At 33.6% G+C, this 23,462-nt stretch overlaps 1 protein-coding gene and 1 pseudogene across 1 annotated transcript in view; one reads left to right on the top strand and one right to left on the bottom strand.

The window, feature by feature from the left end:
* The window catches only part of IFT80 (intraflagellar transport 80), a 96,442-nt gene that overhangs the window by 41,341 nt on the left and 31,639 nt on the right, over nucleotides 1-23,462 (bottom strand). Inside the window, exons 7-9 of the mRNA XM_006908186.3 lie at nucleotides 23,378-23,462; nucleotides 19,402-19,491; nucleotides 18,539-18,676 (exon numbers count right to left, since the gene is read on the bottom strand). Of these exons, the coding sequence (XP_006908248.1) occupies nucleotides 18,539-18,676; nucleotides 19,402-19,491; nucleotides 23,378-23,462 (313 nt within the window). The remainder of the gene's footprint in view (nucleotides 1-18,538; nucleotides 18,677-19,401; nucleotides 19,492-23,377) is intronic.
* On the top strand, nucleotides 14,206-14,324 carry LOC112476852 (annotated as a pseudogene).

Here is a 23,462-nt window from a genome sequence, read left to right as displayed (position 1 = left end):
TCACTAATTCATACTACTATAAAACAAGATTTTAAATTCGCAGTAAAAGTTTATCTATACAATTAAAATGCTGAATGATTCTTAACGCTCACTTTTTTTGCAACTCCCTCCCACTCCCCTTCAAACCTCTGTCACTTATTAAGTAAAAGGCCCAATGAAAAAGTTATCAAGGAGGTTGTAATGAACAAACCATAAGCTTTGCTTCATCAGCAGCATGAAAATATTAGAAACTTCCTTTTCTGAAACTAAGAAGAATAATTCATGAAAGTTCATTATATATATAATACTTGGGTCATCTTTTTAAAAATAAGTGTAGAAAACTAGGAAATTCAAGGGTATAAATAATCTGCTTCTGGCAATAAAATGAAATTAACTCATTTGTGTTTAACAAACAAGAATTATAAAATACTACATGACTACTATTTTACATAAAGATAAAAAGTGGTTGATATAGACAAATGAGACTTGATTTGATAATACGTAATACTTAATGGCTCGGACCAGGCTTATGGCACATCTCTCTTTCATTCTAAATCTAGTCTATTCTCATGGAACAGAGAACTTATTTTAAATTGTATTTTAAAACCGCAGATTCCTATTTTAAAACTATTTACATTAAAATATGATTTTAAAACATCCAAAGAATCAAATAAACCTGAAAAAAACTTCTTACTCAAATTAAACATATAAGTATCTAAGAATTCATGGATGCCTGATCTTAAGAGGAGAAAATGGAAAGAAATTTTAGATAATATTATCAATACACTATAGTCTTCTGATTTCTTTCACAGTCTACACAAACCAAAAAAAGTAAAATCTGCAACATGCAACTTATCTAAAAACAAATTACAAAGAATATAAATCCTGATACCCAAGTTATATTGCATTGTTACTTTTTTTAAATTTAAGAAGTGTTTTCTCTTTTTGATTACTGTAGTGATAAAAAAAAAAAGAAGCATACAGCACAAGCAAATTATCAGAGAACAAGTCTTTAGTAGTTACTAAATTTAGGAGGACAGAGTTATATTTTGTCCAATCAGTAAATTTAATAATTTGTATTGGTAAGTCAAAAAGATCTACTTATCATTTGTACTTTTAAAGATCTACTTATCATTTTTACTTTTAAAGAGACTTTTAGCACTTTAACTCTCTTCTCTTCCCCAAATATGCCAAGGAATATTGGATTCAAGCTTGCATTTCTACCTTTCAGAGAAGAATGAGGCAGCTTCCCCAGATGTCATTTAGTGGTTCCAGCAGTAAGAACCCTTAAGATGAATTTTTAAATACCCTTCACTTACATTTGTCTCTTTCCTTAACCAAACTATCCCTTACTTTGAGATAATGTTACTCAAAATGTGCTCTGGCTAGCAGTATCTTAATCTCTTGTGATTTTGTTAAAAATGTAAATTAACGGGCCCCAACCTATCCCATGGAATCTGATTCTATCTCTAGCTGGTAAGGGCCAGGAAACTTTTAATGAGCTCTTCAGAGGATTCCTAAGTATCTAAGGTTAGGATACTGGTTCCCAATTCTGACATTAGAATCTTCTGGGAGGCTTAAAAATAGATAGATAGATAGCTAGTTAGCTAGCTAGCTGGCTGGCTGGCTGGCTGGCTGGCTGGCTGGCTGGCTGGCTGGCTGATACATAAAAAGCAAGCCCAGGAATCCAACCAATTAAATCCAGAATCTCTTGGGGGTGAGGTCTGGGTATGTTTTTAAAGTAATCTAGGTAATTTTAATGTGAGCCACTGTGATTTGGTTTAAGACTATAATGAGCAGCTGGCTCACTGTTAACACCTTGCCAATTCATCAGCTAACTCTTAAGAAAACTACATGACCTTCATTTTAGCCTCTAAACCAGCTTGTCAATGTATGTGTAACTTTGGTTTCTTACATTCATGAACTTAATTTTTTTCTTTTTCACTTTTTATCATTAGAATTCCAAATATCCAAAAGCCAGACTATGGGGAACTATAGGACACGATCCAGTTTCTTCAACTACAGAAAAATGAAAAGGGAAAAAAGATGTGGAAGGAGAACTTACAGATCAAAAGAGATCTAAGAGACCTATCAACCAATTACAATGACTGTACCTTATTGCATCTCAATTCTAACAAACTGAAAAAAAGAAAAAGAAAATTGGAAAAATCTGAACAGTGACTGCATACTCGAGAATATCAAGAAATTATGTTTTTAGGTTTAATAATGGTATTGACGTTAGATTTTTAAAAGTCTTTGTGTTTGTAGTGATATATACTGAAATATTTAGTGATGAAATAATGTGATGTCAGAAATTTGCTCAAAATAATCTGGACCATGGAGAAGTAGGTGGTGGTACAGACAAGATCAGAATTAGCCATTAGTTGATAATTGCTGGAAGCTGGGTAATGGGTAAATGGAGATTCATTATACCAGTTGTTCCCCTTGTAACCTCTAAATGTATCCAATAAATGTTACTATTTAGTATCATGAACTCATTAATGCTAACATATTTGATATATTTTAATAAATATAAAGCTCAAATTAGCCCATTTTTAGCCAGTGTGATCCCTCAAGCTGGTTCTTTAGTCTTTTTGACAGAATCTTGTAGTCTTTGATCACTTCCCTTGTTTTCTAGTATGACAAAATGTTCCAGGTTCACATTTTATATTTCCTGACCCACCATCTGGAATCTTTCTTCAGTGGGCCCTGGTTCATTTTGTGGAAATATGGAAGATGGTATTGAGGGAAAACCCACAAGTGCTAGGGGTGCTCACCAATACTCAGTGGATCATTGCTTTTCTAGGCCTTTTCCATAAACAGAATTAGGAAATTTTTTCATGACCTCAAACTGACACTTTCCATTCAAATCCAGGAACTATAGGATTTTTGTTTACCCTCACCAGTCTTACCTCAGTATCTGCCCTCACCTAGTCAACAATCCCACTTAAAAGCACCAATATACTCAAACTAACAATATCGACACCGCAAACTATCACAAGTTTCAATTTTTTTCATTCTTTTGCCCTTAAGCCTATTTCCTTTTTTAAATAATAGCAACTTTGAGATACATTTCGCATACTATAAAATTCACCCTTTTAAAGTAGAGAATTCAGTGGTTTTTTATATAGGCAGAGTTGTGCAACAATCACCACTATCAAATTCCAGAACATTTTTATCACCACAAAAAGAAACCCATACCTATTAGCAGTCACTCCCATTCCCTTCTCCCCTAGCTCTTGGCCACTAATCTCTTCATTTTCTATTCTGGCTATTTCATATAAATGGAATAATACATTATGTGGCTTTTGTGACTGACTGGCTTCTTTCACTTAGCATAATGTTTTTAAGGTTCATCCATGTTGTAGCATGTATCTGTACTTCATTTCTTTTCATTGCTAAATAATACTGTATTATATAAATATAACATATTTTGTTTTTCCATTCATCACTTGATGGGCATTTGGGTTTTTCAGCTTTTTGGCTATTATGAATAAATGTTACTATGAACATTTGTGGACAGGCTTTTGTGTGAACATGTTTTCACGTCTCTCGGGCACATACCCAGGAGTGGAATTGCTGAGTCTACCGTAACTCCATGTCAAATACTTTGAGGAACGGCCACACTGTTTTCCAAAGTGGCAGGGAGATGTTCTGTTGACTCTCTACTGTGAGACCAAGGAACTGACAATCAAATCATTCAGTCATTTTGAATAGCTCCCATCTGAGTAAATTAGGTTCATTTATTTCATTTAGAGTTTTAGGAAATGCTTTCTAAAAATTTGTCTTATAATTATATAAAATATTTATATGATTCCAAAGTTAAATTTACAAAAATATATATATATAACAAGGTATCATTAAAGAAGTCTAATTTCCACTCCTTTTCTCTCCCTCTCCTATAGATAACTATCTTTTGTTTTATCCTTGCATCTTTCTTCAATGTGTGTGTGCGTGCATGTGTATGCGTGTAGGTACCAGCATTTACCTAAGAAAGGTATTAGACTAATGAAACAAATATGTCTAATAACATATCAGGTATTATATGTTGTAGTATAAGGATATATACATTCTTTTATAGCCATTGAGTGTATGATCAATACGTTTTTATGTAATATGTCTATGCATACATGTGTGGCTTACATGTGCCTTTCATATGTGGTCTATTTTATTTGCTCTCTCTCTTTTTTGGAATATATTTTATTATACAGAAAGGTTTCAATTTTAATCTAATGATTACTTTTATACTAATTACTTTTATAAAAATACCCTTATCCCATGCCACCTTTTGGGGTGTTTTTCTATTGGTTGTACACTATAAGCAATACGAAAATTAGGAGATATCTTCCTCCTCCTCTTTTCTTCATGATTTTAAGTAATATCCTTTTATTCTCAAATTAATATCTATAAGATAATCAGCAAGTTTATTCTAGGTTTCCTATACTTTCTCATTCACCCATTTTTGCACTGTTGGTACCTATAGTCAATACAAACTACAGATAGTATATATTACTCTATAGATAAGAATATAACTAGTGCTCATAATCAGTCCTTATTTACTATGTCCTTAGTCATAATGTTAATCTGAAGCTAATTCTCCAGTAGACCCCTCAAAACTCTCCTAGGAAAAACATTCCTTTAGCTCCTCCATACCAGTTTATACCAGTTTGTTATAATCTTTACACTTAAAAGTCAGAGTGGCTGAATATAAAATCTTTGGCTCACCTACTCTTTCTTTGAGTATCTTATGCTAATCTATTGTCTTCTCACATAAAGTGTTGCTATCAAAGTCTGATGACATTCTGGTCTTCTTCCCTTTATGAGTGACTTGGTCTTTTTCTTGGATGACCACAGGACTTTTTCTTTTTCTTTAAATCCTGTTAGTTTTATTAGTATATATCTGGGTGTTGGGCATCTGGGTCAATTTCCTAGGTATCTGGTATGCCTTTTCAGTAATAATTTCAAATCTCTCATGTTTGAGGAAATCTTTCCTGAATGGTAGCTTTTAGTTATCTGTTCTATTCACTGCTTTGGGCTTCTCATTTGAAGCCCTTTGGAAATTCTACCACTTTCTATCAAAACCTTATATTTCTTTTGCTATTTCCTTGTTCCCATTTTTACATTCTATTTATCTTAAGGCATTATCCATTATGTTTATTTGCTTTTATATTCCTTTTAGTTTGGTCTTCACTTCTGTAATAATTTTTCCTTTTTTATAATTCCCTCCTGAGTTCTATCATTCCTCTTTAAAACTCTCCTTTTCTCTAGTAACCTTCTTAATTTTCCTAGTTCTGATTTATACAGTTATTTCATAGCTTTTGTCATATTCTTAATATCCTTCAACTTGTTTTGAATTATTTGGTTACAGTGCTTATTTGTTTATGGCATGCTTTCATTGTCTTTGGTAGCATTATATAATTTGACTGTGATCCTTTTCTGCTGTTCATTTTTAAGTGAAATGGGTTTTGCTATATTTTTTGAGACCAGCATCTTCTAGTTCTAGTTCTTTCTTCCATTTTTATCTGGACCCTCTATTTTCTCAATTATCCCTCCTTTTTGATCAATCTGGATCTGACTCCCAGCAATTCTGTTCAGGGCAGTGTTTTGTCCAGAAAGGAAGCTTGATTTGTTAGTTTCAAGGGCACATTAGGCCCAGGGAGCTACAGCGCTATCAAATACTGTCATGGTCCTCTTGCACTCACTCTGAATTGGATCCTACAGAAATTTCTTTCCACTTTCAGCTGCTATTCTCAGACTGGTCTGTTTCACTTTTAGGTATTTACGGTGATTTGGGCATTCTTCTTTTCTCATGGTCTTAGAAGCCTAGCCGCCTTTCCTTTGCTTCTTCACACACAGATTCTGATACCTACATCTAATCAATAGCACTTGGAAAAGCCACTTTGTATTTGGAAGTTGGTAGGGATATAGTGTCACCCAGTTTTATTGTAGTTGCTTTTCGGTTATGGTCTCTTATTTTCTCTGTTTTATGGGGAGATTTGAGAAGACTCAAAAACTATGCCAATATACCCAATGACATGGATAAATCTCAAAGATATATGATTGAACAAAAAAGACACAAAGTATAAATACTGTATGACTCCATTTATAAAAAAAGTTAAAAACAAGCAAAACTAATCTATGGTGACAGAAGTCAAAATAGTAGTTACTACAGAGGGGTAACTGACTGAGGGGAGGCACAAAGAAAGTTTCTGGGTTGTTAATAACGTTCTATATTAATATGGGTGGTGATTTCTTGAGTATTTACATAGATAAAAAATTACTGAGCTATATACATAAGATACTGTATATGCTATATCTCAATTTAAAAAGAAGTTCTGACTCTGCCATTATCTTTCCCCCATAATATTTAAATAATATTTAATACATATTTAATTATTATAATTTAATAATATTTAATTAATATAATTAAAATTATACTCATGCTTTGCTTTCATGGTTTGAGTATTTTAAGGCCATTATATTGAGCTAATATAAGTATTCGACATCAATACTAAAAGTAAAAGGATATACAAAACTATATTTTTTAAAAAAGTATATTTACAATAACCATAACCATGTAAAAATATGTCTGCTCAAAGACTTGTAAGGTAAATAGAAAATAAAAGTATTTTTTTGGTATGTTGATTATGGGGTATTATTTTTCTATTTTGCTGTTTTCATTATTTTTCTTTTACTGTTTTGCCACAAATTTCTTCAAAATATAAGCCTGTATCTAATTAAACTATTTCATATTCATCGCTATTTGTGCCTACACAATACTGGTAAGGTTTTCATTTATCTATCTATTTATTTATTTATGTTTATTATGGTGACAACGGTTAACAAAATCCAGTAAGTTTCAAGTATACAATTCAACAGTAAGTCATATATATTTTGCATTGTATGTTCACTGCCCATAGTTAGATTTCTTTCTGTCACTACATATTTGGCCCCTTTTACCCCTATCTACCTCCCATCTAACCCCCCCTCCCACCAGCACTCTGGTAACTACTAGTCTATTGTCCATGTCCTTGAGTCTGTTTGTCATGTGTGTTTGTTGCTTTTAGGTTTATATCCCACACATAAGTGATATCATGTGGTTTTCAACTTTTTCTGTGTGGCTTATTTCACTAGCATGACTATCTCAAAGTCAATTCATGTTGTCGCAAATTGCAGTATTAATTTCAAGCAATAAACTGCACCTAACAGTTTTCTTAGGATACAGTAAAGAAAAATTACTTTTGGCTTAGTTAAGAGTAACTAATTTCTAAAAAAACAAGATGAATAAGCAAAACCTCCCCCCCCCCAAAAAAAACAGGAAAAAAATCAGTAATTATAAAAGAAGTTTCTAGAACACAAATATAATCTGTATTCACAATATGATATCCAAGTAAAACACCAAATGTTATTTTCAGCTGTCTAGGAAGAAGCAAAGCACTATGCCACTGAAAAAGCACACAACAAATTGCTCTTAAGCTTTTAAGAGACAGCAATATATTTTTGTCTAAAGGCAGTCTTGAAAAATTGTAAGGCTTGCCGCTTTGGTTTTGGCTCTGAGCAAATATCACTGGTATCTCCTCAAATATCTAGGACCTCGATGGTCTCCAAAAAGGGCCAGCTCCCTGGGTAATAGTATTCTATGCCTCTCTTTTCATTCTCTTATGCAAAACTTCCTCTTAGCTAGCCAAGTCACTGAGGAAGGACCTGATAAGAACAAGTTTAATGTTATTCCCATGATACTATTATATTTTAAGAAATAACACTTTCTTTAATCAAAACAATAAAGCTAATAGGAGAATTCTGTTATCAATAAGAAGGTGGTGAAAAGCCTTCTCCCGGATATTCCATCTACATAACTCATTGCTAAGATTGGCCCTGAACTGCAGTTACAAAGATACACTTTTCTATTACTGCTATAACAAATTACCACAAACTCAGAGGCTTTCACAGTTTGAGTATTTTGAGACCATAATATAATATTGAGCTAAAATAAGTATTCAACATCAATACTAAAAGGATATATAAAAATATGCTTACAGTAATCATAACCATGTAAAAACATGTCTATTTATTATCTTACAGTTATATAGAGCATAAACCCAAGATGGGTTTCACCAAGCTAAAATCAACGTGCTGGCAGGGCTGCATTCCCTTTCGGAGGGTCTGGGGTTGGATCCATTTCTTCGCTCATCCTGGGTGTTAGCAGAATTCAGTTTTTTACAGCAGTAGGACTGAGACCCCCCCCCCCAATGACTCTAGAAGTCATTCATGGCTCCTAGAGGCCACCTTTGTTCCTTGGCCAGGGTCCCTATCCTCTATCTTTAAAGCTAGCAATAGCAGGTCCAGTGGCCCTTACTTTGACACTCTCCTCCTTCATCTTCTAATCCAACTGGGAAAGATTCTCTGCTTTCAAAGACTTGTATGATTAGACTGGGCTGACTTAGTCCAGGACAGTCTTACCATCTAAAGGTCGATACCCATAATTTCATCCGCAAAATCCCTTTGTCATTTAAGAATACATATGCAAGTTCTAGGGATTAGGGTATGGGCATCCTTGGGGGCCCTTTATTTGGCCTACCACAAAATCAGAGCAGTCAATTTGGCAGTTTTAAAAAGCATATTCATTTTTTTCCCTAAAGATTTAGATTCAGATATAAGCATGAACACATGAAACAATACTTTTACCACTTTTTAAAAGTACTTTGGGGGTTGTGGTTTTGGCTTTCAAAAGGCTTATTTTCACAATTAGAAAGAAACTAAACCATAATTTGACATGTTGTCACCAAGAGGTAGTAGGATCTTGGTTTTTTCAGTGGTACTGAATATCAAGGATATCTAAAAGAAAACATTTAAAAATTATTGAACAAGCTACTTTTAGAAAGAGAAAAGAACCAAAATAGGTTTACGACATCAAGCAAAATATGCATTTAGTATTCTATCATGTGAATTGTATAAAAAACCTTGAGATTATATTAAGAAAAAGAAAGCTATCATTTTTCATGACTATTTCCTGATCATATGAAAAATTAGACTGAGAAAGAACCTTCCTCGGAGAAAATATGAACATCTTAGAATACCAAGGGAAAAGTCCTAAAGGAGTAATTTTAAATTATCAACTCTATAACCCGTTAACAGATGTTACTGCAAATAATTAGATATGGCCTAATAGTCTGAAAAAAAACCTACAGAGTCTAAAAAAGGTAGATAGTAAGGAAGGGAAAGGTAATTTAACTAAAGACAATGAAATGAAAGGAAAGAACATCTTTTCTTAAGTCGAAATAAAGGATTTAAATTTTTTTTTTAATTTTATTTTATTAGTTTCAAGTATACAGTACATTGGTTAGACATTTAAATATTTTATAAAATGAGCTCCCTAAAAGCTCTTTCTCTCCTCTGGCTCTCCACCTAGCCATTACATTACATGATTATCTCTGGCAATGACTAATGAGAATATATGAATACTGAAGTTTGATTTATGAGATATGTATAAGTAGAAAAAAATATGAGAGAGATTTTAGAAGAGGGAACTGTACCCCAAATGGAGGGTAGCAGAACAATGGAACACTATATAAAAAATCATAGCTAGATTGTCCATGAGAACAAAAGTTTTTGCATGATTTTAGCATGTACACATCTAGAGAACATCTGTCAAAAAGAAGTAAAGTTTTATGCTTTTACACATAGAGAATTAAATATAGATTTTTAGGTACCAAAATCAGGGGAGGGGGGGAAAGACCATGATCTCCAGTCATTTGATAAAAGGTCTGTTGGGTTTTTAAAAATTGTTTTAAGTTACTCAATCAGAGAGGAAGATTACTTGGTTTAGTCTCACCTAAAACAAGTACAGACATTTCTGAAGATTTACCATTATTCTGTTCCTTCTTTATCCTCTCACAATTATAAACTTTGCCATTAAATAACTTATTTATCTGTTTACATATCAGTACTCTCAACAGAAGGTGAGCCACTGCTAGAGGACAGGTATGGATGTTATTATTTGAATAGCCAAATTATCAAGCAGAACTTAGTACACATGAATATTTGTTGAATGAATGAATGAATGAATGTGCCTCTATCTTTAGGCAAGCCTTCTTTCTCAGAGCTTAACCATGATTTTAACCAAACTCGGCTTTTAAAATTAAAAATCCAAGTTATAAATTAAAACCAAACACTTAAAAACTAGCCTTCTCAAAAAACATCCACCAAACTGACTAAATGGATCAATTCTAGCAATAAACTAATGAACTAGCCAAAGACACTGAGTTACATTAACTTAAATTAATGTAAGTCATTAAAAAACAAAACAAATCTCTTATCTGCACAATGATCCATTAAAAAGCAACATTTATGGAACACTTATGTGTTAGGTGTTAATTTTTAAAAGATTAAAGTAATAGAACTCCAATTTTTTATTGCTTGTCGAGTTTCTTCCAGCAAGTCACGACAGCTAGGTTTCATCGTGAAAGAAGCACAGTTCCCTTACTTTATGGTTTATACTCCATGGCTATATGGCTTCTAGCAAAACTGATTTTATGTTAAATCTGAAAATATAATTCTAATTCTCATTATGAAGGCAGACATTTATTCATGTAAAAAGAAAATCTCAGAGGATTGAACTGAAAACTTCTGACAAATTAGGCTAACGTGGCTTTTAAACACAAATGGTAACCTACTGGGTTGGCTGCTCCCTCCTCCATTTTCAGGACCTGCCCCTCCCCGCAATTGCTATGGTTGCTGTGTGAGAGTCCTGGCAGCCACCACATTTGTACAGTACACCCCACCTGCCTAGGCATACATGATTAGGCCAGGCATGAGTATATTACCTAGGCTGGGCCAGGGACAGACAGAAGCAAGGCAGAAGACAAAGGGAACACTTTCTGTGTTTTCTTAGCCCTCCAATTTCTGATGCCCAAGGCCTACCTACATCCTTACCTGGCTTCTGGAAGATATCCCTGCAACCTTAGAACTAATCCTTCTTTTTGCTTAATGATTTCTGCTACTTGTATCCAACTATAATAAAATGTAGAGAAAATGTGAATTTATAGGACCAGCCACACTTCTCCAGCACTGCTTGAGTTTTTCCCACTTCTGGCATGGCATTTGCTGTGCTGCTCCTTTCTATACAACAGCCTTATGTTAAAAAAACAACAGCACACTAATGCTACTCAGGAGGGGAAGCCAGCACTAAGTCCAATACCCATGGAAAAGGTATCATAGAACTGTGAAATTGAAAGGAAGCAATCACTTAGCCTAGCCCATTTATTTTAGAGATGAGGAAACCGAAGTCCCAGGAGAGGCCTTTAACTTTGCAAATTCACCACTGGAGTCTTGACTCCAGAGTTCTATGAACATGCCAATACTACTCCTACATTAAAATAAAATAAAACAAGCAATCACACTAGACAGCAAAATACAGAGACAACTAAGAATATATCTATAAGTGTTGACCTACTAGAAGCTCGCACATCCCTTTGAGAGGCCATTTTTTTCCTGTAGTTTGTCAAACTGCTTAGGCACATGGATTATTTCCCAACAGGGAAATAAGAGATATATAAACTAAAAACATGACTTTACTATAATAACTTTTAAAAGTACCTCTCAAATGCCAACCTCACCCCCTTCTCTTTACTGCTCCTATATAAATATACCAGGTTAAAAGGATCTTCAAAAGCACATATCTTTAGCCAAGTTGAATGAATTCAATTCATAAAATTGGGTGTTCACAAATTAAGTGTAGGTGGAAGAGAAAATAGATGCAAAGTTTCTTATATTTCTTTAAGGTATATCAACTGATTTTTAAATTGCAGGCTGGCCTAAATTATGTGTTGACATATATAGCTGATAAGGAAAAGTTACATATAGCAGTTAAGACTAGTTACTGCAGGTGATGAATCATCGCAATTATTTTAATTGAATGGAAGAATGAGTGAACAGAAGGAAGTGTTTTTATTATAATGACTAACGGGATATTGAAGAATAGAGGAAATAAGAATGGCAAAAAGTTCTCTCTTACACAATAGCACCACCTGCTGATAAATAAAAGCCACAACATCATTTAATTTTAAATATGCTAAAAGGTGCCTTATATATCCAAATCTTTTCCCTTGAATTGTTATATTTAATATAATATAATGTAATTCATTAATATATTCTGCACATTTATTCATAATAACTATGTTGATTTGAAAACTTTTACCTTACATATTTGAATCATGCCTTTTTAAAAATCAAAGGTAAAAATAAAATAATGGAATCTAGAGAAAAATTATGGTATAATGGCTTTTAATTTTTATTCTAGAAGTAATTTGCTTATATCACAATTTACTTTACTAACCACTCAACAATATATAGTGTCTGACATTTAGTGGCCACCTCACCTAAAATAATGCCTTCTCTCATATCCAGTTTTATTTTTCATAACATTATCTTTTAACATATTACATATTCATTTTCTTTGCTTGCTTATAACCTTTCATCTGCTGAAATAAAAACTCAGAATAGGGAATTTATTTTGTTTACTGCTGTTTCTTTAACACCTAGGGTAAGTGCCTGGCATATAATAGATTCAATAAATATTTCTGAAGGAATTAGAGTTTACGAAAATAAATGAGCAAATGAACATGCAATGCATATCTAAACTTCCTTGAAGATGTAATAGCTGTGTCAAAAGTTTCAAGGATCTTGACAGATTTTATAAAATTATGCTTGAGAAAAGCTGTACAAATTAATGCTCTCTTCAGTGTAACAGAAGGAAGCCAATTTTCCCATTTTCTGGGATATGGTATTATGATACAATTTTTATTTTCATGAAACTCTTTATTGAAGAGACTAAACATATCTTGGGGTTCTGGGGGGTATTTTACAACACATTGCTTTTATACTTTGCTCTTTTTTTCAGTTCCAGATTTTCTATCTGATTTTTTTTTTATAATTTCTATTTCTTTATTGATATTTTCTATTTGTTCAGACCTTGTTCTCTTGGTTCCCTTTAACTATAAGCATATTTAAGACCACTGATTTAAAGTCTTTGTCTAATAAGTCCAATGCTGGGCCTCCTCAGGGATGGTTTCTGTTTTCTGTGTTTTTTTGTGTGTGTTTTGTTTTTCCTGTGAATGTGCCACACTTTCCTGCCTCTTTGTATGCCTTGTAATTCTTTGTTGAAAAAATGGATGTTTGAATCTTATAATCTGGAAATCGGATCCTCCCCACTCCCCAGGGTTTGTTGTTGCTTTTTGAGGGCTGCAGTCATTTGTTTATTTAGTGACTTTTCCAAACTATTTTTGCCCAGGATATTCCATTCATGTGAAGTTTCCATTCATTGAAGTCTCCATTCTGTTATCCCAGAGGTCAGCTTGTGACCTGACCGAGACAAAAAGAAAGAAAAAAATACTCTCTTGCTTTCTGAAATTGGCTCTGATCTGGAGCACTCCTGCTTGTGATACAAAGCTCTGCCCAGTGATCTGCCAATGATACAAGCCTACTGTCCTCTCAAGGCTTTTCCGAGCCTATGTCTGGCCCTGGGCATGTGTGTTGCACTCTGGATTCCTCAGTATATGGGACAGCCCTCCAAAGCTCTTATTTTCCCATATATTTTCCTCCTCGGCCTATTCTTCCCTAGCCTTTTTGGTCTGTCTGTTGCTTGTCCCACCCAACATCCCTTGTCCCAGGTGGCTTGGGTGGTATATCTTCACAAGGTTTCAACAAATGCCACCTGGGAAGCCACTCTAGAGCTGAGATTTCCAAAGGAGGAAAAGCAAAGAAATACCTCTGTTCTGGTCCTCAGGGAAACACCAGACAGGTCAAAAAATACAAACACAATTTTTTGAGAACATGGTCCATATTGTCCCTTGTGGCATCAGCAAGCAGTACCAGAATGCAGGCTACTATCCCCAGGGCCGCTACCAAGCTGGGAATGAGGGATGGTAAGGCAGGTAAGCAAAGAATGCCACAATGCTTTTTTACCAAAATTTAGCAGCCTCTTTCTTCATTAAGCATTCCTCCTGTTTGCTATAAGTTTTAAATTAGATTCCAGAGCTCTGAAAAAGTTGAATCTGACCTTTTTTTTTTGACATTTTAATGGTTGCATGAGTGGAGAGACCAATTCTTGAAGCTCCCTACTCCACCATTTTCTGTGACATTATTCCTCTTTCACTCATTTTTATTGAACTTTTTAAAGCTCTTTTTCGCATCTCCATAATTGATACCTTTCATCAAAAAAGGCTCATATTATACGGCCATGCCACCCTGAGCAAGCCCAGTCCCACCTAATCTTGGAAGCTAAGCAGGGTCAGGCCTGGTTAGTACTTGGATGGGAGACCACCTAGGAAGACCAGGTGCTGTAGGCATACAAAAACACCCCAAAAAACAAACAGACAAAAAAAAAACAACAAAAAAAACACACACTAAAAAAAGGCTCATACTATACAAAATCATAAAAGGAGGAAAAGATGACCCAAATATAATCTCCAGCAATGATGGATATACCTTTAGTCATGTAGTTAGAGACATTGATATATTATTTTACCTAAGTGAGATCACAAAATAAAATGTTCTCCTAAAACCTCGTCTTTTTTCCTAAATAACATCATGAGTTTCTTTCCAGGTTATTAAACATAATTCTTCTTCCCCATTTTTAATGAGTTGAGGGTAGTCCATTTTAGGTATAAAGAATAATAACCTAATTAGTCACCTACTTGAGGACATTTATTTCTAATTTTCACTATTATATCAATACTATGATAAAATGGTTATACGGACATCCTGGTGTCTTTGTATAAAGATCTCTTTAGAGGAAATTCCTAGAAGTGAGATCCCTAGGTCAAAGAATATGTACATGTGACACTTGGATATGCATTATCAAACTACCTTTCAAAAAGACTAAATCAATCCATATTCCTATCAACAATTCGTAAATGAGGGAGCTTATTTCCTCCTACTTGAGTGAACCCAAGGTTTTTAAGTTATTGTTAATCTTTTCAATCTATTAGGTAAAATACATCATTAGTTCTTTATTTTATATTAATCCATTAGTAAAACTGAACATCCTTCTATGTTTATATTGGCCATTTGCATTTGTTTTGTGAACTGACTATCCATGTCATACGGCTCTTTTCCTGGACAATTCCTTGAAAAATGAATCTCAAACAGGTAGCTCTTCCTCTCCATTTCACCTTGAAAATCATTGCAGTAGTTAGCATAGTTCTCAAATGTGCAGAGTTGATTTTTTTTTTTTTTTAGGTGAGGCACCTGGTCTTCCTAGGTGGTCTCCAATCCAAGTACTAACCAGACCCGACTCTACTTAGCTTCCAAGATCAGATGGGATCGGGCTTGTTTAGGGTGGCATGGCTGTAGACCAGCGATGATTTTAAAAAACTCATGATCAGTTACTTTAAATAAAATTTTGATGTGTAAGGAACGACAACAGCACAACAGCTATCAGACCAGCCTTCTCACAGATAACACCTATACACTCCAGACAAAATACAAAAACAACTACTTAAAGACTAGAGGGCAATCAAAAGCAGGCAGATAGCCACTATGCAAAACAGTTTGGCCATTCCTCAAAAAAGTTAAACACAGAGTTACTATTTAACCTAGTAATTCTACTCCTAAGTATATACCCAAGAGAAATGAAAATACAGGTCTATTTAAAAACTTACACTCATTCATAGCAGTGTTATTCATAATAAAAAATTGAAACAACCCAAATGTCTATCAACTGACAAATGGAACAACAAAATGTCATAATTATATAATAAAACAGCATTTGTTCATAAAAAGGTATGATGTACTGATATATGCTACTACATGGATGAACCTTAAAAATATTATGCTAAGTGAAAGAAACCAGTCACAAAATGCCACATAATGTATTATTCAATTTATATCAAATGGCCAGAATAGATAAATCCATAGAAAAAAGAAAGTGAATTAGTGGTTGGCAGAGGCTGGGAGTGATATAGGGAGAAAGAGAGATTGACAGTTAATGAGCATGTGATTCCTTTTAGAAAGGAAGAAAATATTCTAAAATAGAGAGTGGTGGTGGTTGTACAATCTTATGTATCTACTAAAAAATGGTAAGCTATACAATTTAAATGGATAAATATATAATATGTAAATTATATCTCAATAAAGCTGTTTAAAAAAAAAAGCAGGCAGAAAACTGAGGGGAATCAAAGGTTGAAAGGAGGGAACAGTATTGAGTGAATTTCCATTTTTTTTTACAACCTTGTTCCTGAGAGCAGGCTCTGCTTGATGCCTGCACCACTGTTACCTTTGATATCAAAGCAGTATTTCCAATATGTGAATATTATCATGTTACTAACCACCATCCATGGTTCTCTACTGACTTACATATTGGTTTTCCAACTTCATCATTTTAGGTGTTCAAAGAAATCTTATATTGGATGCCAATAGTAAAACTGATCAATGTGCAGCTTCTAGTCACAGGTGGAGAGGAGGACCAGGAGCTCAACTTCCTCTCCTGTTTTCCACCCCACAGCAACATTTAAAGGGGTGCCACAGAAAATAGATTTAAAAAGATTAAAATCTAAACTCTTTTACATGGCAAACAAGATAAGGTCTGAGAAAGTCTTTTCTGTATTATCTCCTGGTACTATCCCATACAAAATCTAACTGACATTGCACAAAAAACACCATGCTCTTTTACACTTTGATGCACAAGAGGCTGTGTCTGCAACTCTCTTTCCCCAACTTGTCTCCCTTGAGAACTACTAATTCATCAAGCCTCGGCTCTCCAATCAACATCCCACAGGCAGAGTTATGCTCTGCCACACTTTCCTGTTACTTGTACAAAACAAACCTCCCATATAGCACTTATCACACTGGACTTTAAGTCTTATAGTCTGATACTCCATCACGCTGTAAACAACTTGAATAAAAATCTTAACAGCTTTCCATCCCCAGTTTCAAAAATACTCTAATGAGTAATATGTAATGTCTACCGAATAAAAGAAAATATATATAAAATGTTAATCTCAAGTCCTTAAAAAATGATTACAATATATTTAGTCTACTCAGTTGAACAAGGTTAAAGGAAAATCCTTTTAGAAAGTTTACTTTTCCAGATTAGTTAACATTCTAAAAATAGGTTTGGTGTTTAACAAAATAATTCTTTAATTCAGTTATTCAGATAAATTCAGTGCCCAAGCTTTCTTCAAATACTTTCATCAAAATGGCAAATTGAAATTATTATGCTTAAATTCATACTTAGTGAATTATTGAGTACCTACTGTGTTGTACAGATACTCATTAAGCTACAAGATCTTATAAACTATCTAGGGAGTCAAAAATAATATATATAAAACTAAAATGGACAATATAAGAGCACAATGCATTGTGAAAATAGGAGTACATATTTGATAGACTTAGAATCATTGTTAGAAAATCAGATGGAAATGAGATCATCTGATCTAATATCCTGAAGTTATAACTAAGAAAAGAGAGATGCAGGTGAGAGGAAGTTTGAAAAAAAGATAAACTTTTAGATTATCTACGGAAGATATCATGAAAAGACGTCAAACATGAGATGGGCCTTAATGGGTAGAACACCGAGTATAAGACAGAGAGGTGAGAGCATTCCACCTCTGAGATGACTGAGGATGCTAGTGAGGGCAGAGAAGATTCATGAGCCAGTGTTCAACCTGATTTGAGTACAGATACAAACTAGGAAGCTGTGGAGCGGAAACACTGAATGAATTTTATGGTACCAGGTTTCAGAGAACTTCTAAAGCCAGGCAGAGGGATTTATATTTTATGTGACAGAAAACAAGTAGCCTGTAAAACTTAATAGATCATTTATAAAGCTCTAAAAATTTTAAGTTAACTGTCTTATTTTGCAATTGAGGAAAAAGCCACAGAACAATTATGTGATTTTCTCTTAGTAGTAGCGTGGAGTAGCCCCACTCACATGCTGCTGCTGCTTCTGGAGCGGTTTGATGAAACAACTTATTCTTCAAGTACAATGGGCAAATGCTGTTGAGCTTGGCTGTTTGCCTAAGTTCTAAAGAGAATTTGTGTGAAAGAAGGCATATCCTCTTGTTAAGGATAAAGTCTCACTCAAACATGAATTCTTGACCAAAAACCAAACTCCTTTGGTTTTAAAGTGACCATCTTAAAATTTACTATCAACTCCTTATCAAAATATGCAACCAAAAAAAAATATATTTTTTAAAAAACACAAAAATATGCAAGCAACATTTTTGTATGAAACACTGACAATTAAAATTAGTCTAAAACTGAACTCTCCATATTGATTTGAAATCATTTTAATATTTTAACTACTTCACCATCTTTTACAACCATGCTTAAATTAAGTATTTTCAGAAAGACAAATAGAGAACATACTTATCCTTTAACCTTAAAGAGTTTGGTCTCATAAATCTGAAATTCATTGAACTGCTATATTAAGAAGACAAATCAGAAAGATTCAGCCCAATGCAGTCACTGAAAATGCTTTTTTAAAGATTGAGAAGCAGGTGTGTTGTGCATCTCCATATTTATGATAGCACATCCGTGATTGCTCACCACTATAACTTACCCCAGTTTTATCACACAAGCGTAAAGTATGAAACGATCCAACAGCAAATAATTCTCCATCTGGAGCCCAGGCAACTGAGGTAATAGGATGCTCATGAGGTTGTGAATTGTACAGAGGACGGCCATAACTATCCCATACCTACATAAGCAAATTTTAAAAAATCTTTTATAACTATCATCACATTATTATAAACAAGTTTGTCCTCCAGTAAGGTATCAAGTAGACTTAGAAATCATCACTTTATAGTATTAGCAATTAAATGCCTTTACTATCACACAAGGGGGGAAAAGCTATATTTCTTGAAACCTAAATATCTCAAAAATATATATATATATTTCGTGATGTTATATAACCTTGTGATAATTTTCAGAATTTTCTAAATCTTTGATTAATCATAAAACCTACTATTTTAAGCCCTGTCAAATTTAATAATAAAGTTTTAAGATGATCAGTTTTTTGCTCAAATTTGTTCTGTCCAGTAAGTATTCTATCAACTTTCCCTAAAAGTATTTATTTCAATTAAATTTCTTCCTACTATAGTTATATTAAATCTCATTCTTAAACTGAATAACATTTAATAAATCAATAAGCTTGATTTTTAAAAACTTGATTTAAATCGAGTCACTAAAAGTAGGAGTTAGATTTATGATGCTGCTTATTAAATCAAATTCTATAGGTCATTGAGACAGGCCAATGTGAAAGTCAACACTTTAAAATACCACTTAAAATTATAAAATAACAATTTCTAAATTAGTAGAATTAAATAACATGGCTAAAGTGAAGGACTAAAATAATATTCTTAGAATATTCTCATCTAAACTTGATTCTTTCAACCAGGTGATAAACTCACAAACATCACATACCTTATATTTACAGTCTTCTCCAGCAGATAAAATTAAATCATTGACTGAGTTCCAATCTACTTTTAAAATAATGCCATCATGAGCTTTCCACTATGAGAAAAAAAATAAGATATTAATTATAACTTCAGGAGCAATGAAAAACATTTTTTATAGGAAGACATTTGACCTCTTTCTGATGATACTCATGTCCTCTCCTTGGAGATTCCCATCTTCCCTTTATAGTCATTATGCATAACCTCATTTGCTTATTTTATTTATAATTTACACTAATAAAAGCACCTAGCACTTTGACATCCACTATATAGTTTACGTCCTTATAAATTTCCTCAGTTGCCTGAACTCCAGATGGAAAACCACTTGCTTTTGAGCTTGACATGTGTGTGATTTACACTAGAATGAATATGTTATGTACTCCAAAACTTAGTTACAAATCTTGCTCTCCTTTGTATGGTTGATCCCATTACTGATACTGCCTTCACTCTTGTATTCTAATTCTCCTCTTTTTTAAAAGACTTCTACTATATGAACATCTTCTTTAGTACCTTCTTCATTCCCTTCTGCATATTCTCCTAAGCTTCATTCTCTTTATCCTCAGGTTCCTGGAATAGTCACTGAACTACTTTGAGAAGCTTCTGCTACATTTACCATATTACAAAAAGAATGTATTCCACAGATGTGTATGTAGAATGCTTATGTGTATATGTATGTATGCATGTATGTATGTGTGTGTATTTATGTATATATGTATGCATGTATGTGTGTATCTATGTATGTATATATAAGTGACCCAGAAATTGGCAATCTAGAAAGTAAGTATGGATATCTTCTTGCTCTTAAATATAATTCATATGCCCATTTAGCTATTATCACACATGTAATTAAAAGCTATCCTTCACCATGTTTAGGCAGAATAATATAACTAAAAGAATTTTTCTTGAAGACTATAAGGTACATTTTGACAACTGAACCGATAACTTCATATCAAAGAGTGACCGATTTTAAGGGCTCTTTCTATAGACCCTTCCCAGTTTATTATTCTTAATGCATACAAAATAAAATATCAAGTTAGGGTCAAATAAGCTCTAAGAATAATTCATAGCTTACTTTACTCAAGATATACAAAAATATACACTCTCAAAAACAAATGTCTTGATACTATATGTTAAAAAAGCAATAATTCTCACAATTTTCTGTCAAATTAACCCAGTGTTCCAAAATAAACTGCAAGGACAAAAATAACAATATATAGACATAAATATACAGATAGACACACCCACAGAGATTCTTAAGAGTTTCATTTTAAAGCTACAAAAATTAATTTTGCATATTTAAATGTCAGAAATAATATTTGATTTAAATTTTCTTTATACAGTCGCCCCTTGAACAACATGGGTTTGAACTACATGGCCCGTATATATGTGAATTTTTTTCAATAAATACTATAAATACATTTTCTCTTCCTTATGATTTTATTAATAACATTCTTTCCTTTAGCTTATTTTATTATAAGAATACAATATAAAATACATGTAATATAGAAAATATGTGTTAATCGACTGTTTATGTTATTAGCAAGGCTTCTGGTCAACAGTAGGCTGTTAGTAGTTAAGTTTTTGGGGAGTCAAAAGTTATACTTGGATTTTTGACTGTGTTAAAAAGTTGGCGCCCTAACCCTTGTGTTGTTCAAGGATCAACTATACTATGTTTTAGGATATCAACTTATATGTTATATATATTTACATATTACATATAATATACAGTTTTCAATTATTTCTCAATGTCTTAGGCACTTGGTAAAATTTCTTTGAACAACAAGCTCCTTGATGCCAGGAACTATGTTCTGTTTCACTTTGAATATCTCACACCTAGCATAGTGCCTGGCATATAGTAGGTATGTACTACATTTTCACTAAATGAATATTCTCCTCGCTATAAAATCAAGTTCTGGGTCTACAGATGAGTCTCTATAGCTCTCAAGGGAAATGGGATATATATTTTTGAACTGTATTCTACAAGCAGGAATTAATTAAGCATTCTTTTTTTGTGAACAATCAAAATTTGAGTATGTATTTATGCCCAAAAGGAATTGCTGCAGCTTTAGTTTTCCAAAATGAAGAGAAAATTTGCACTAAGTTCCTATTTTAACTCTTCCTCCACTCTGCCAAAATTTTGGCACTAAATACCTTTCCTTTTCTCCACTACTACCTCCTGGCCCAAAGGTTCTAGCAAACCACTAAATTATAATTTATCAATGGTGATATCAGCATCTTTCTGAGTTTCACTTACATAAGCCTAATTACAGGTATCTAAATAAATCATGTAATTATAAACTAAAAGATTCATTGCACAGACTATTTTTGCTGTGCAATTTCATAGCAGATTTTTGGAGTATAGGTGGTATGGAAGAACTAGGACTGAAGGCAGTCAGAACTAGTCCTCTTTTCCAGCTTCTTCCCTTTGCCCAAATGCTTCACCTTAGTTGCCTAATAGCAAGGATTTATATCTTCTATTTCTTGTTGGTCCCACAGTTCTTAGCAAACTGTTCTGCACGCAGTAAAAATGTAAGTGCATGTTGACTATATGAACTATATATAGCATAATCTACATAGAAGTTACTAATATGAAACCTCAAAGTCATTTCTATCTCTTTGCTCCCCAAAATCTACATCTACTCAACTGTTAAATCTGATGCTTCTAAAACACCTTTTTATCTGCTGTAGCAGGTCCACCTCCAGCATCAAATCTTATAACCAGGACCTAGTCATTCTACCTCCTTTTTTTGGTCTCCCCGGCTCTAATCTATTAGGGACTGACTAAAAAATCAAAATAACATAATAATTCATAATAACATCAATAACAACTTCTCTATATTGCTTATCGTATGCACTCAATATGCTTATTTTATGTACTGTCCTATGCACTTTGTAATTTAACTCATTTAATCCTCCCAACAATCCTATCAAGTAGGTATTAGCATTACAACTAAGAGATAAAAGAGCTGAAGCTCAAAAATATTTTATTTTTTTAAATTTTTTATTATTATTTATGCCTACAGCACCTGGTCTTCCTAGGTGGTCTCCCATCCAAGTACTAACAAGGTCCGACCCTGCTTAATTTCCGAGATCAGACATTGAACTTGTTCATGGTGGCATGGCCATAGACCACAGACCGTGGCTCCACTGGGGTGTCTGCATGTAAAGCAGACATGCTAACCGCTATACTATGGAACCACGTCCTCAAAGATATTTTACAACTTGCACTTGAACCCAGGTGACTAACTCCAAAGCCTATATTCTTAATACCCACATGATACTGTGTCGTTATCAAAATATGAAGAAAATGATTGTGCCTTTTAACACAGGAATCAAACATCAAAATCCTGGACATAGGCTTAAAGGTTTTCCATTAATTTGTCCTAATCTAATCCATTTTAACTGCTACTTTTGATTTGCTTCTATGTAATTGGTAAAGTCATATACACCTAATTTATTCTAAAGATTATATTGACTCACCTTCCAATCTAAAAATACTGAAAGAATACTAGAGTATTAGGGAAGCCTCAGATGTATTGAACAGATGAAGAGAAGAAGGATGACAGTGATGATAATAAAAAACACAGTTTAAACAAGTTCTTCAAGTTTCATGATTTCATCCTATTTTGTCTCAAATCTATTTGAGGTTGATTCTGCTAAATTTAAAGATGCCTATTATGTCAAATCATTTGATAATTTAGTAACTCAAAACACACTTATGATTTACTGGTTTAATATGAATTGGAATAAGGATGAAGTGAACCTTGTTGGAAACATAACCAGATAGTCCCTGTTCTGTAATAAAGGCTGATAAAAACCACACATTTGAAAGCCCCAGACTCTAAAAGGACCACCCAGAAGAAAGGAACTCCTAAGAAAGGAAAGTTTTCTCACTTAGCAGTCTAGCAGATCCTGATGACAATTCACAAATGCCTGAGAAGTACCTGTAAAACTTTAGCATTTGGTTGAAGAGGTTTAATGATCAGCTGCTTGCCTGCTGTGTAAAGAACCTTTTCTGAATCAGGGCCC

The sequence above is a fragment of the Pteropus alecto genome, unplaced genomic scaffold, assembly GCF_000325575.1.
Source record: "Pteropus alecto unplaced genomic scaffold, ASM32557v1 scaffold81, whole genome shotgun sequence".
NCBI classification, from domain to species: domain Eukaryota; kingdom Metazoa; phylum Chordata; class Mammalia; order Chiroptera; family Pteropodidae; genus Pteropus; species Pteropus alecto.
This window is presented reverse-complemented; position numbering and strand designations above follow the sequence as displayed.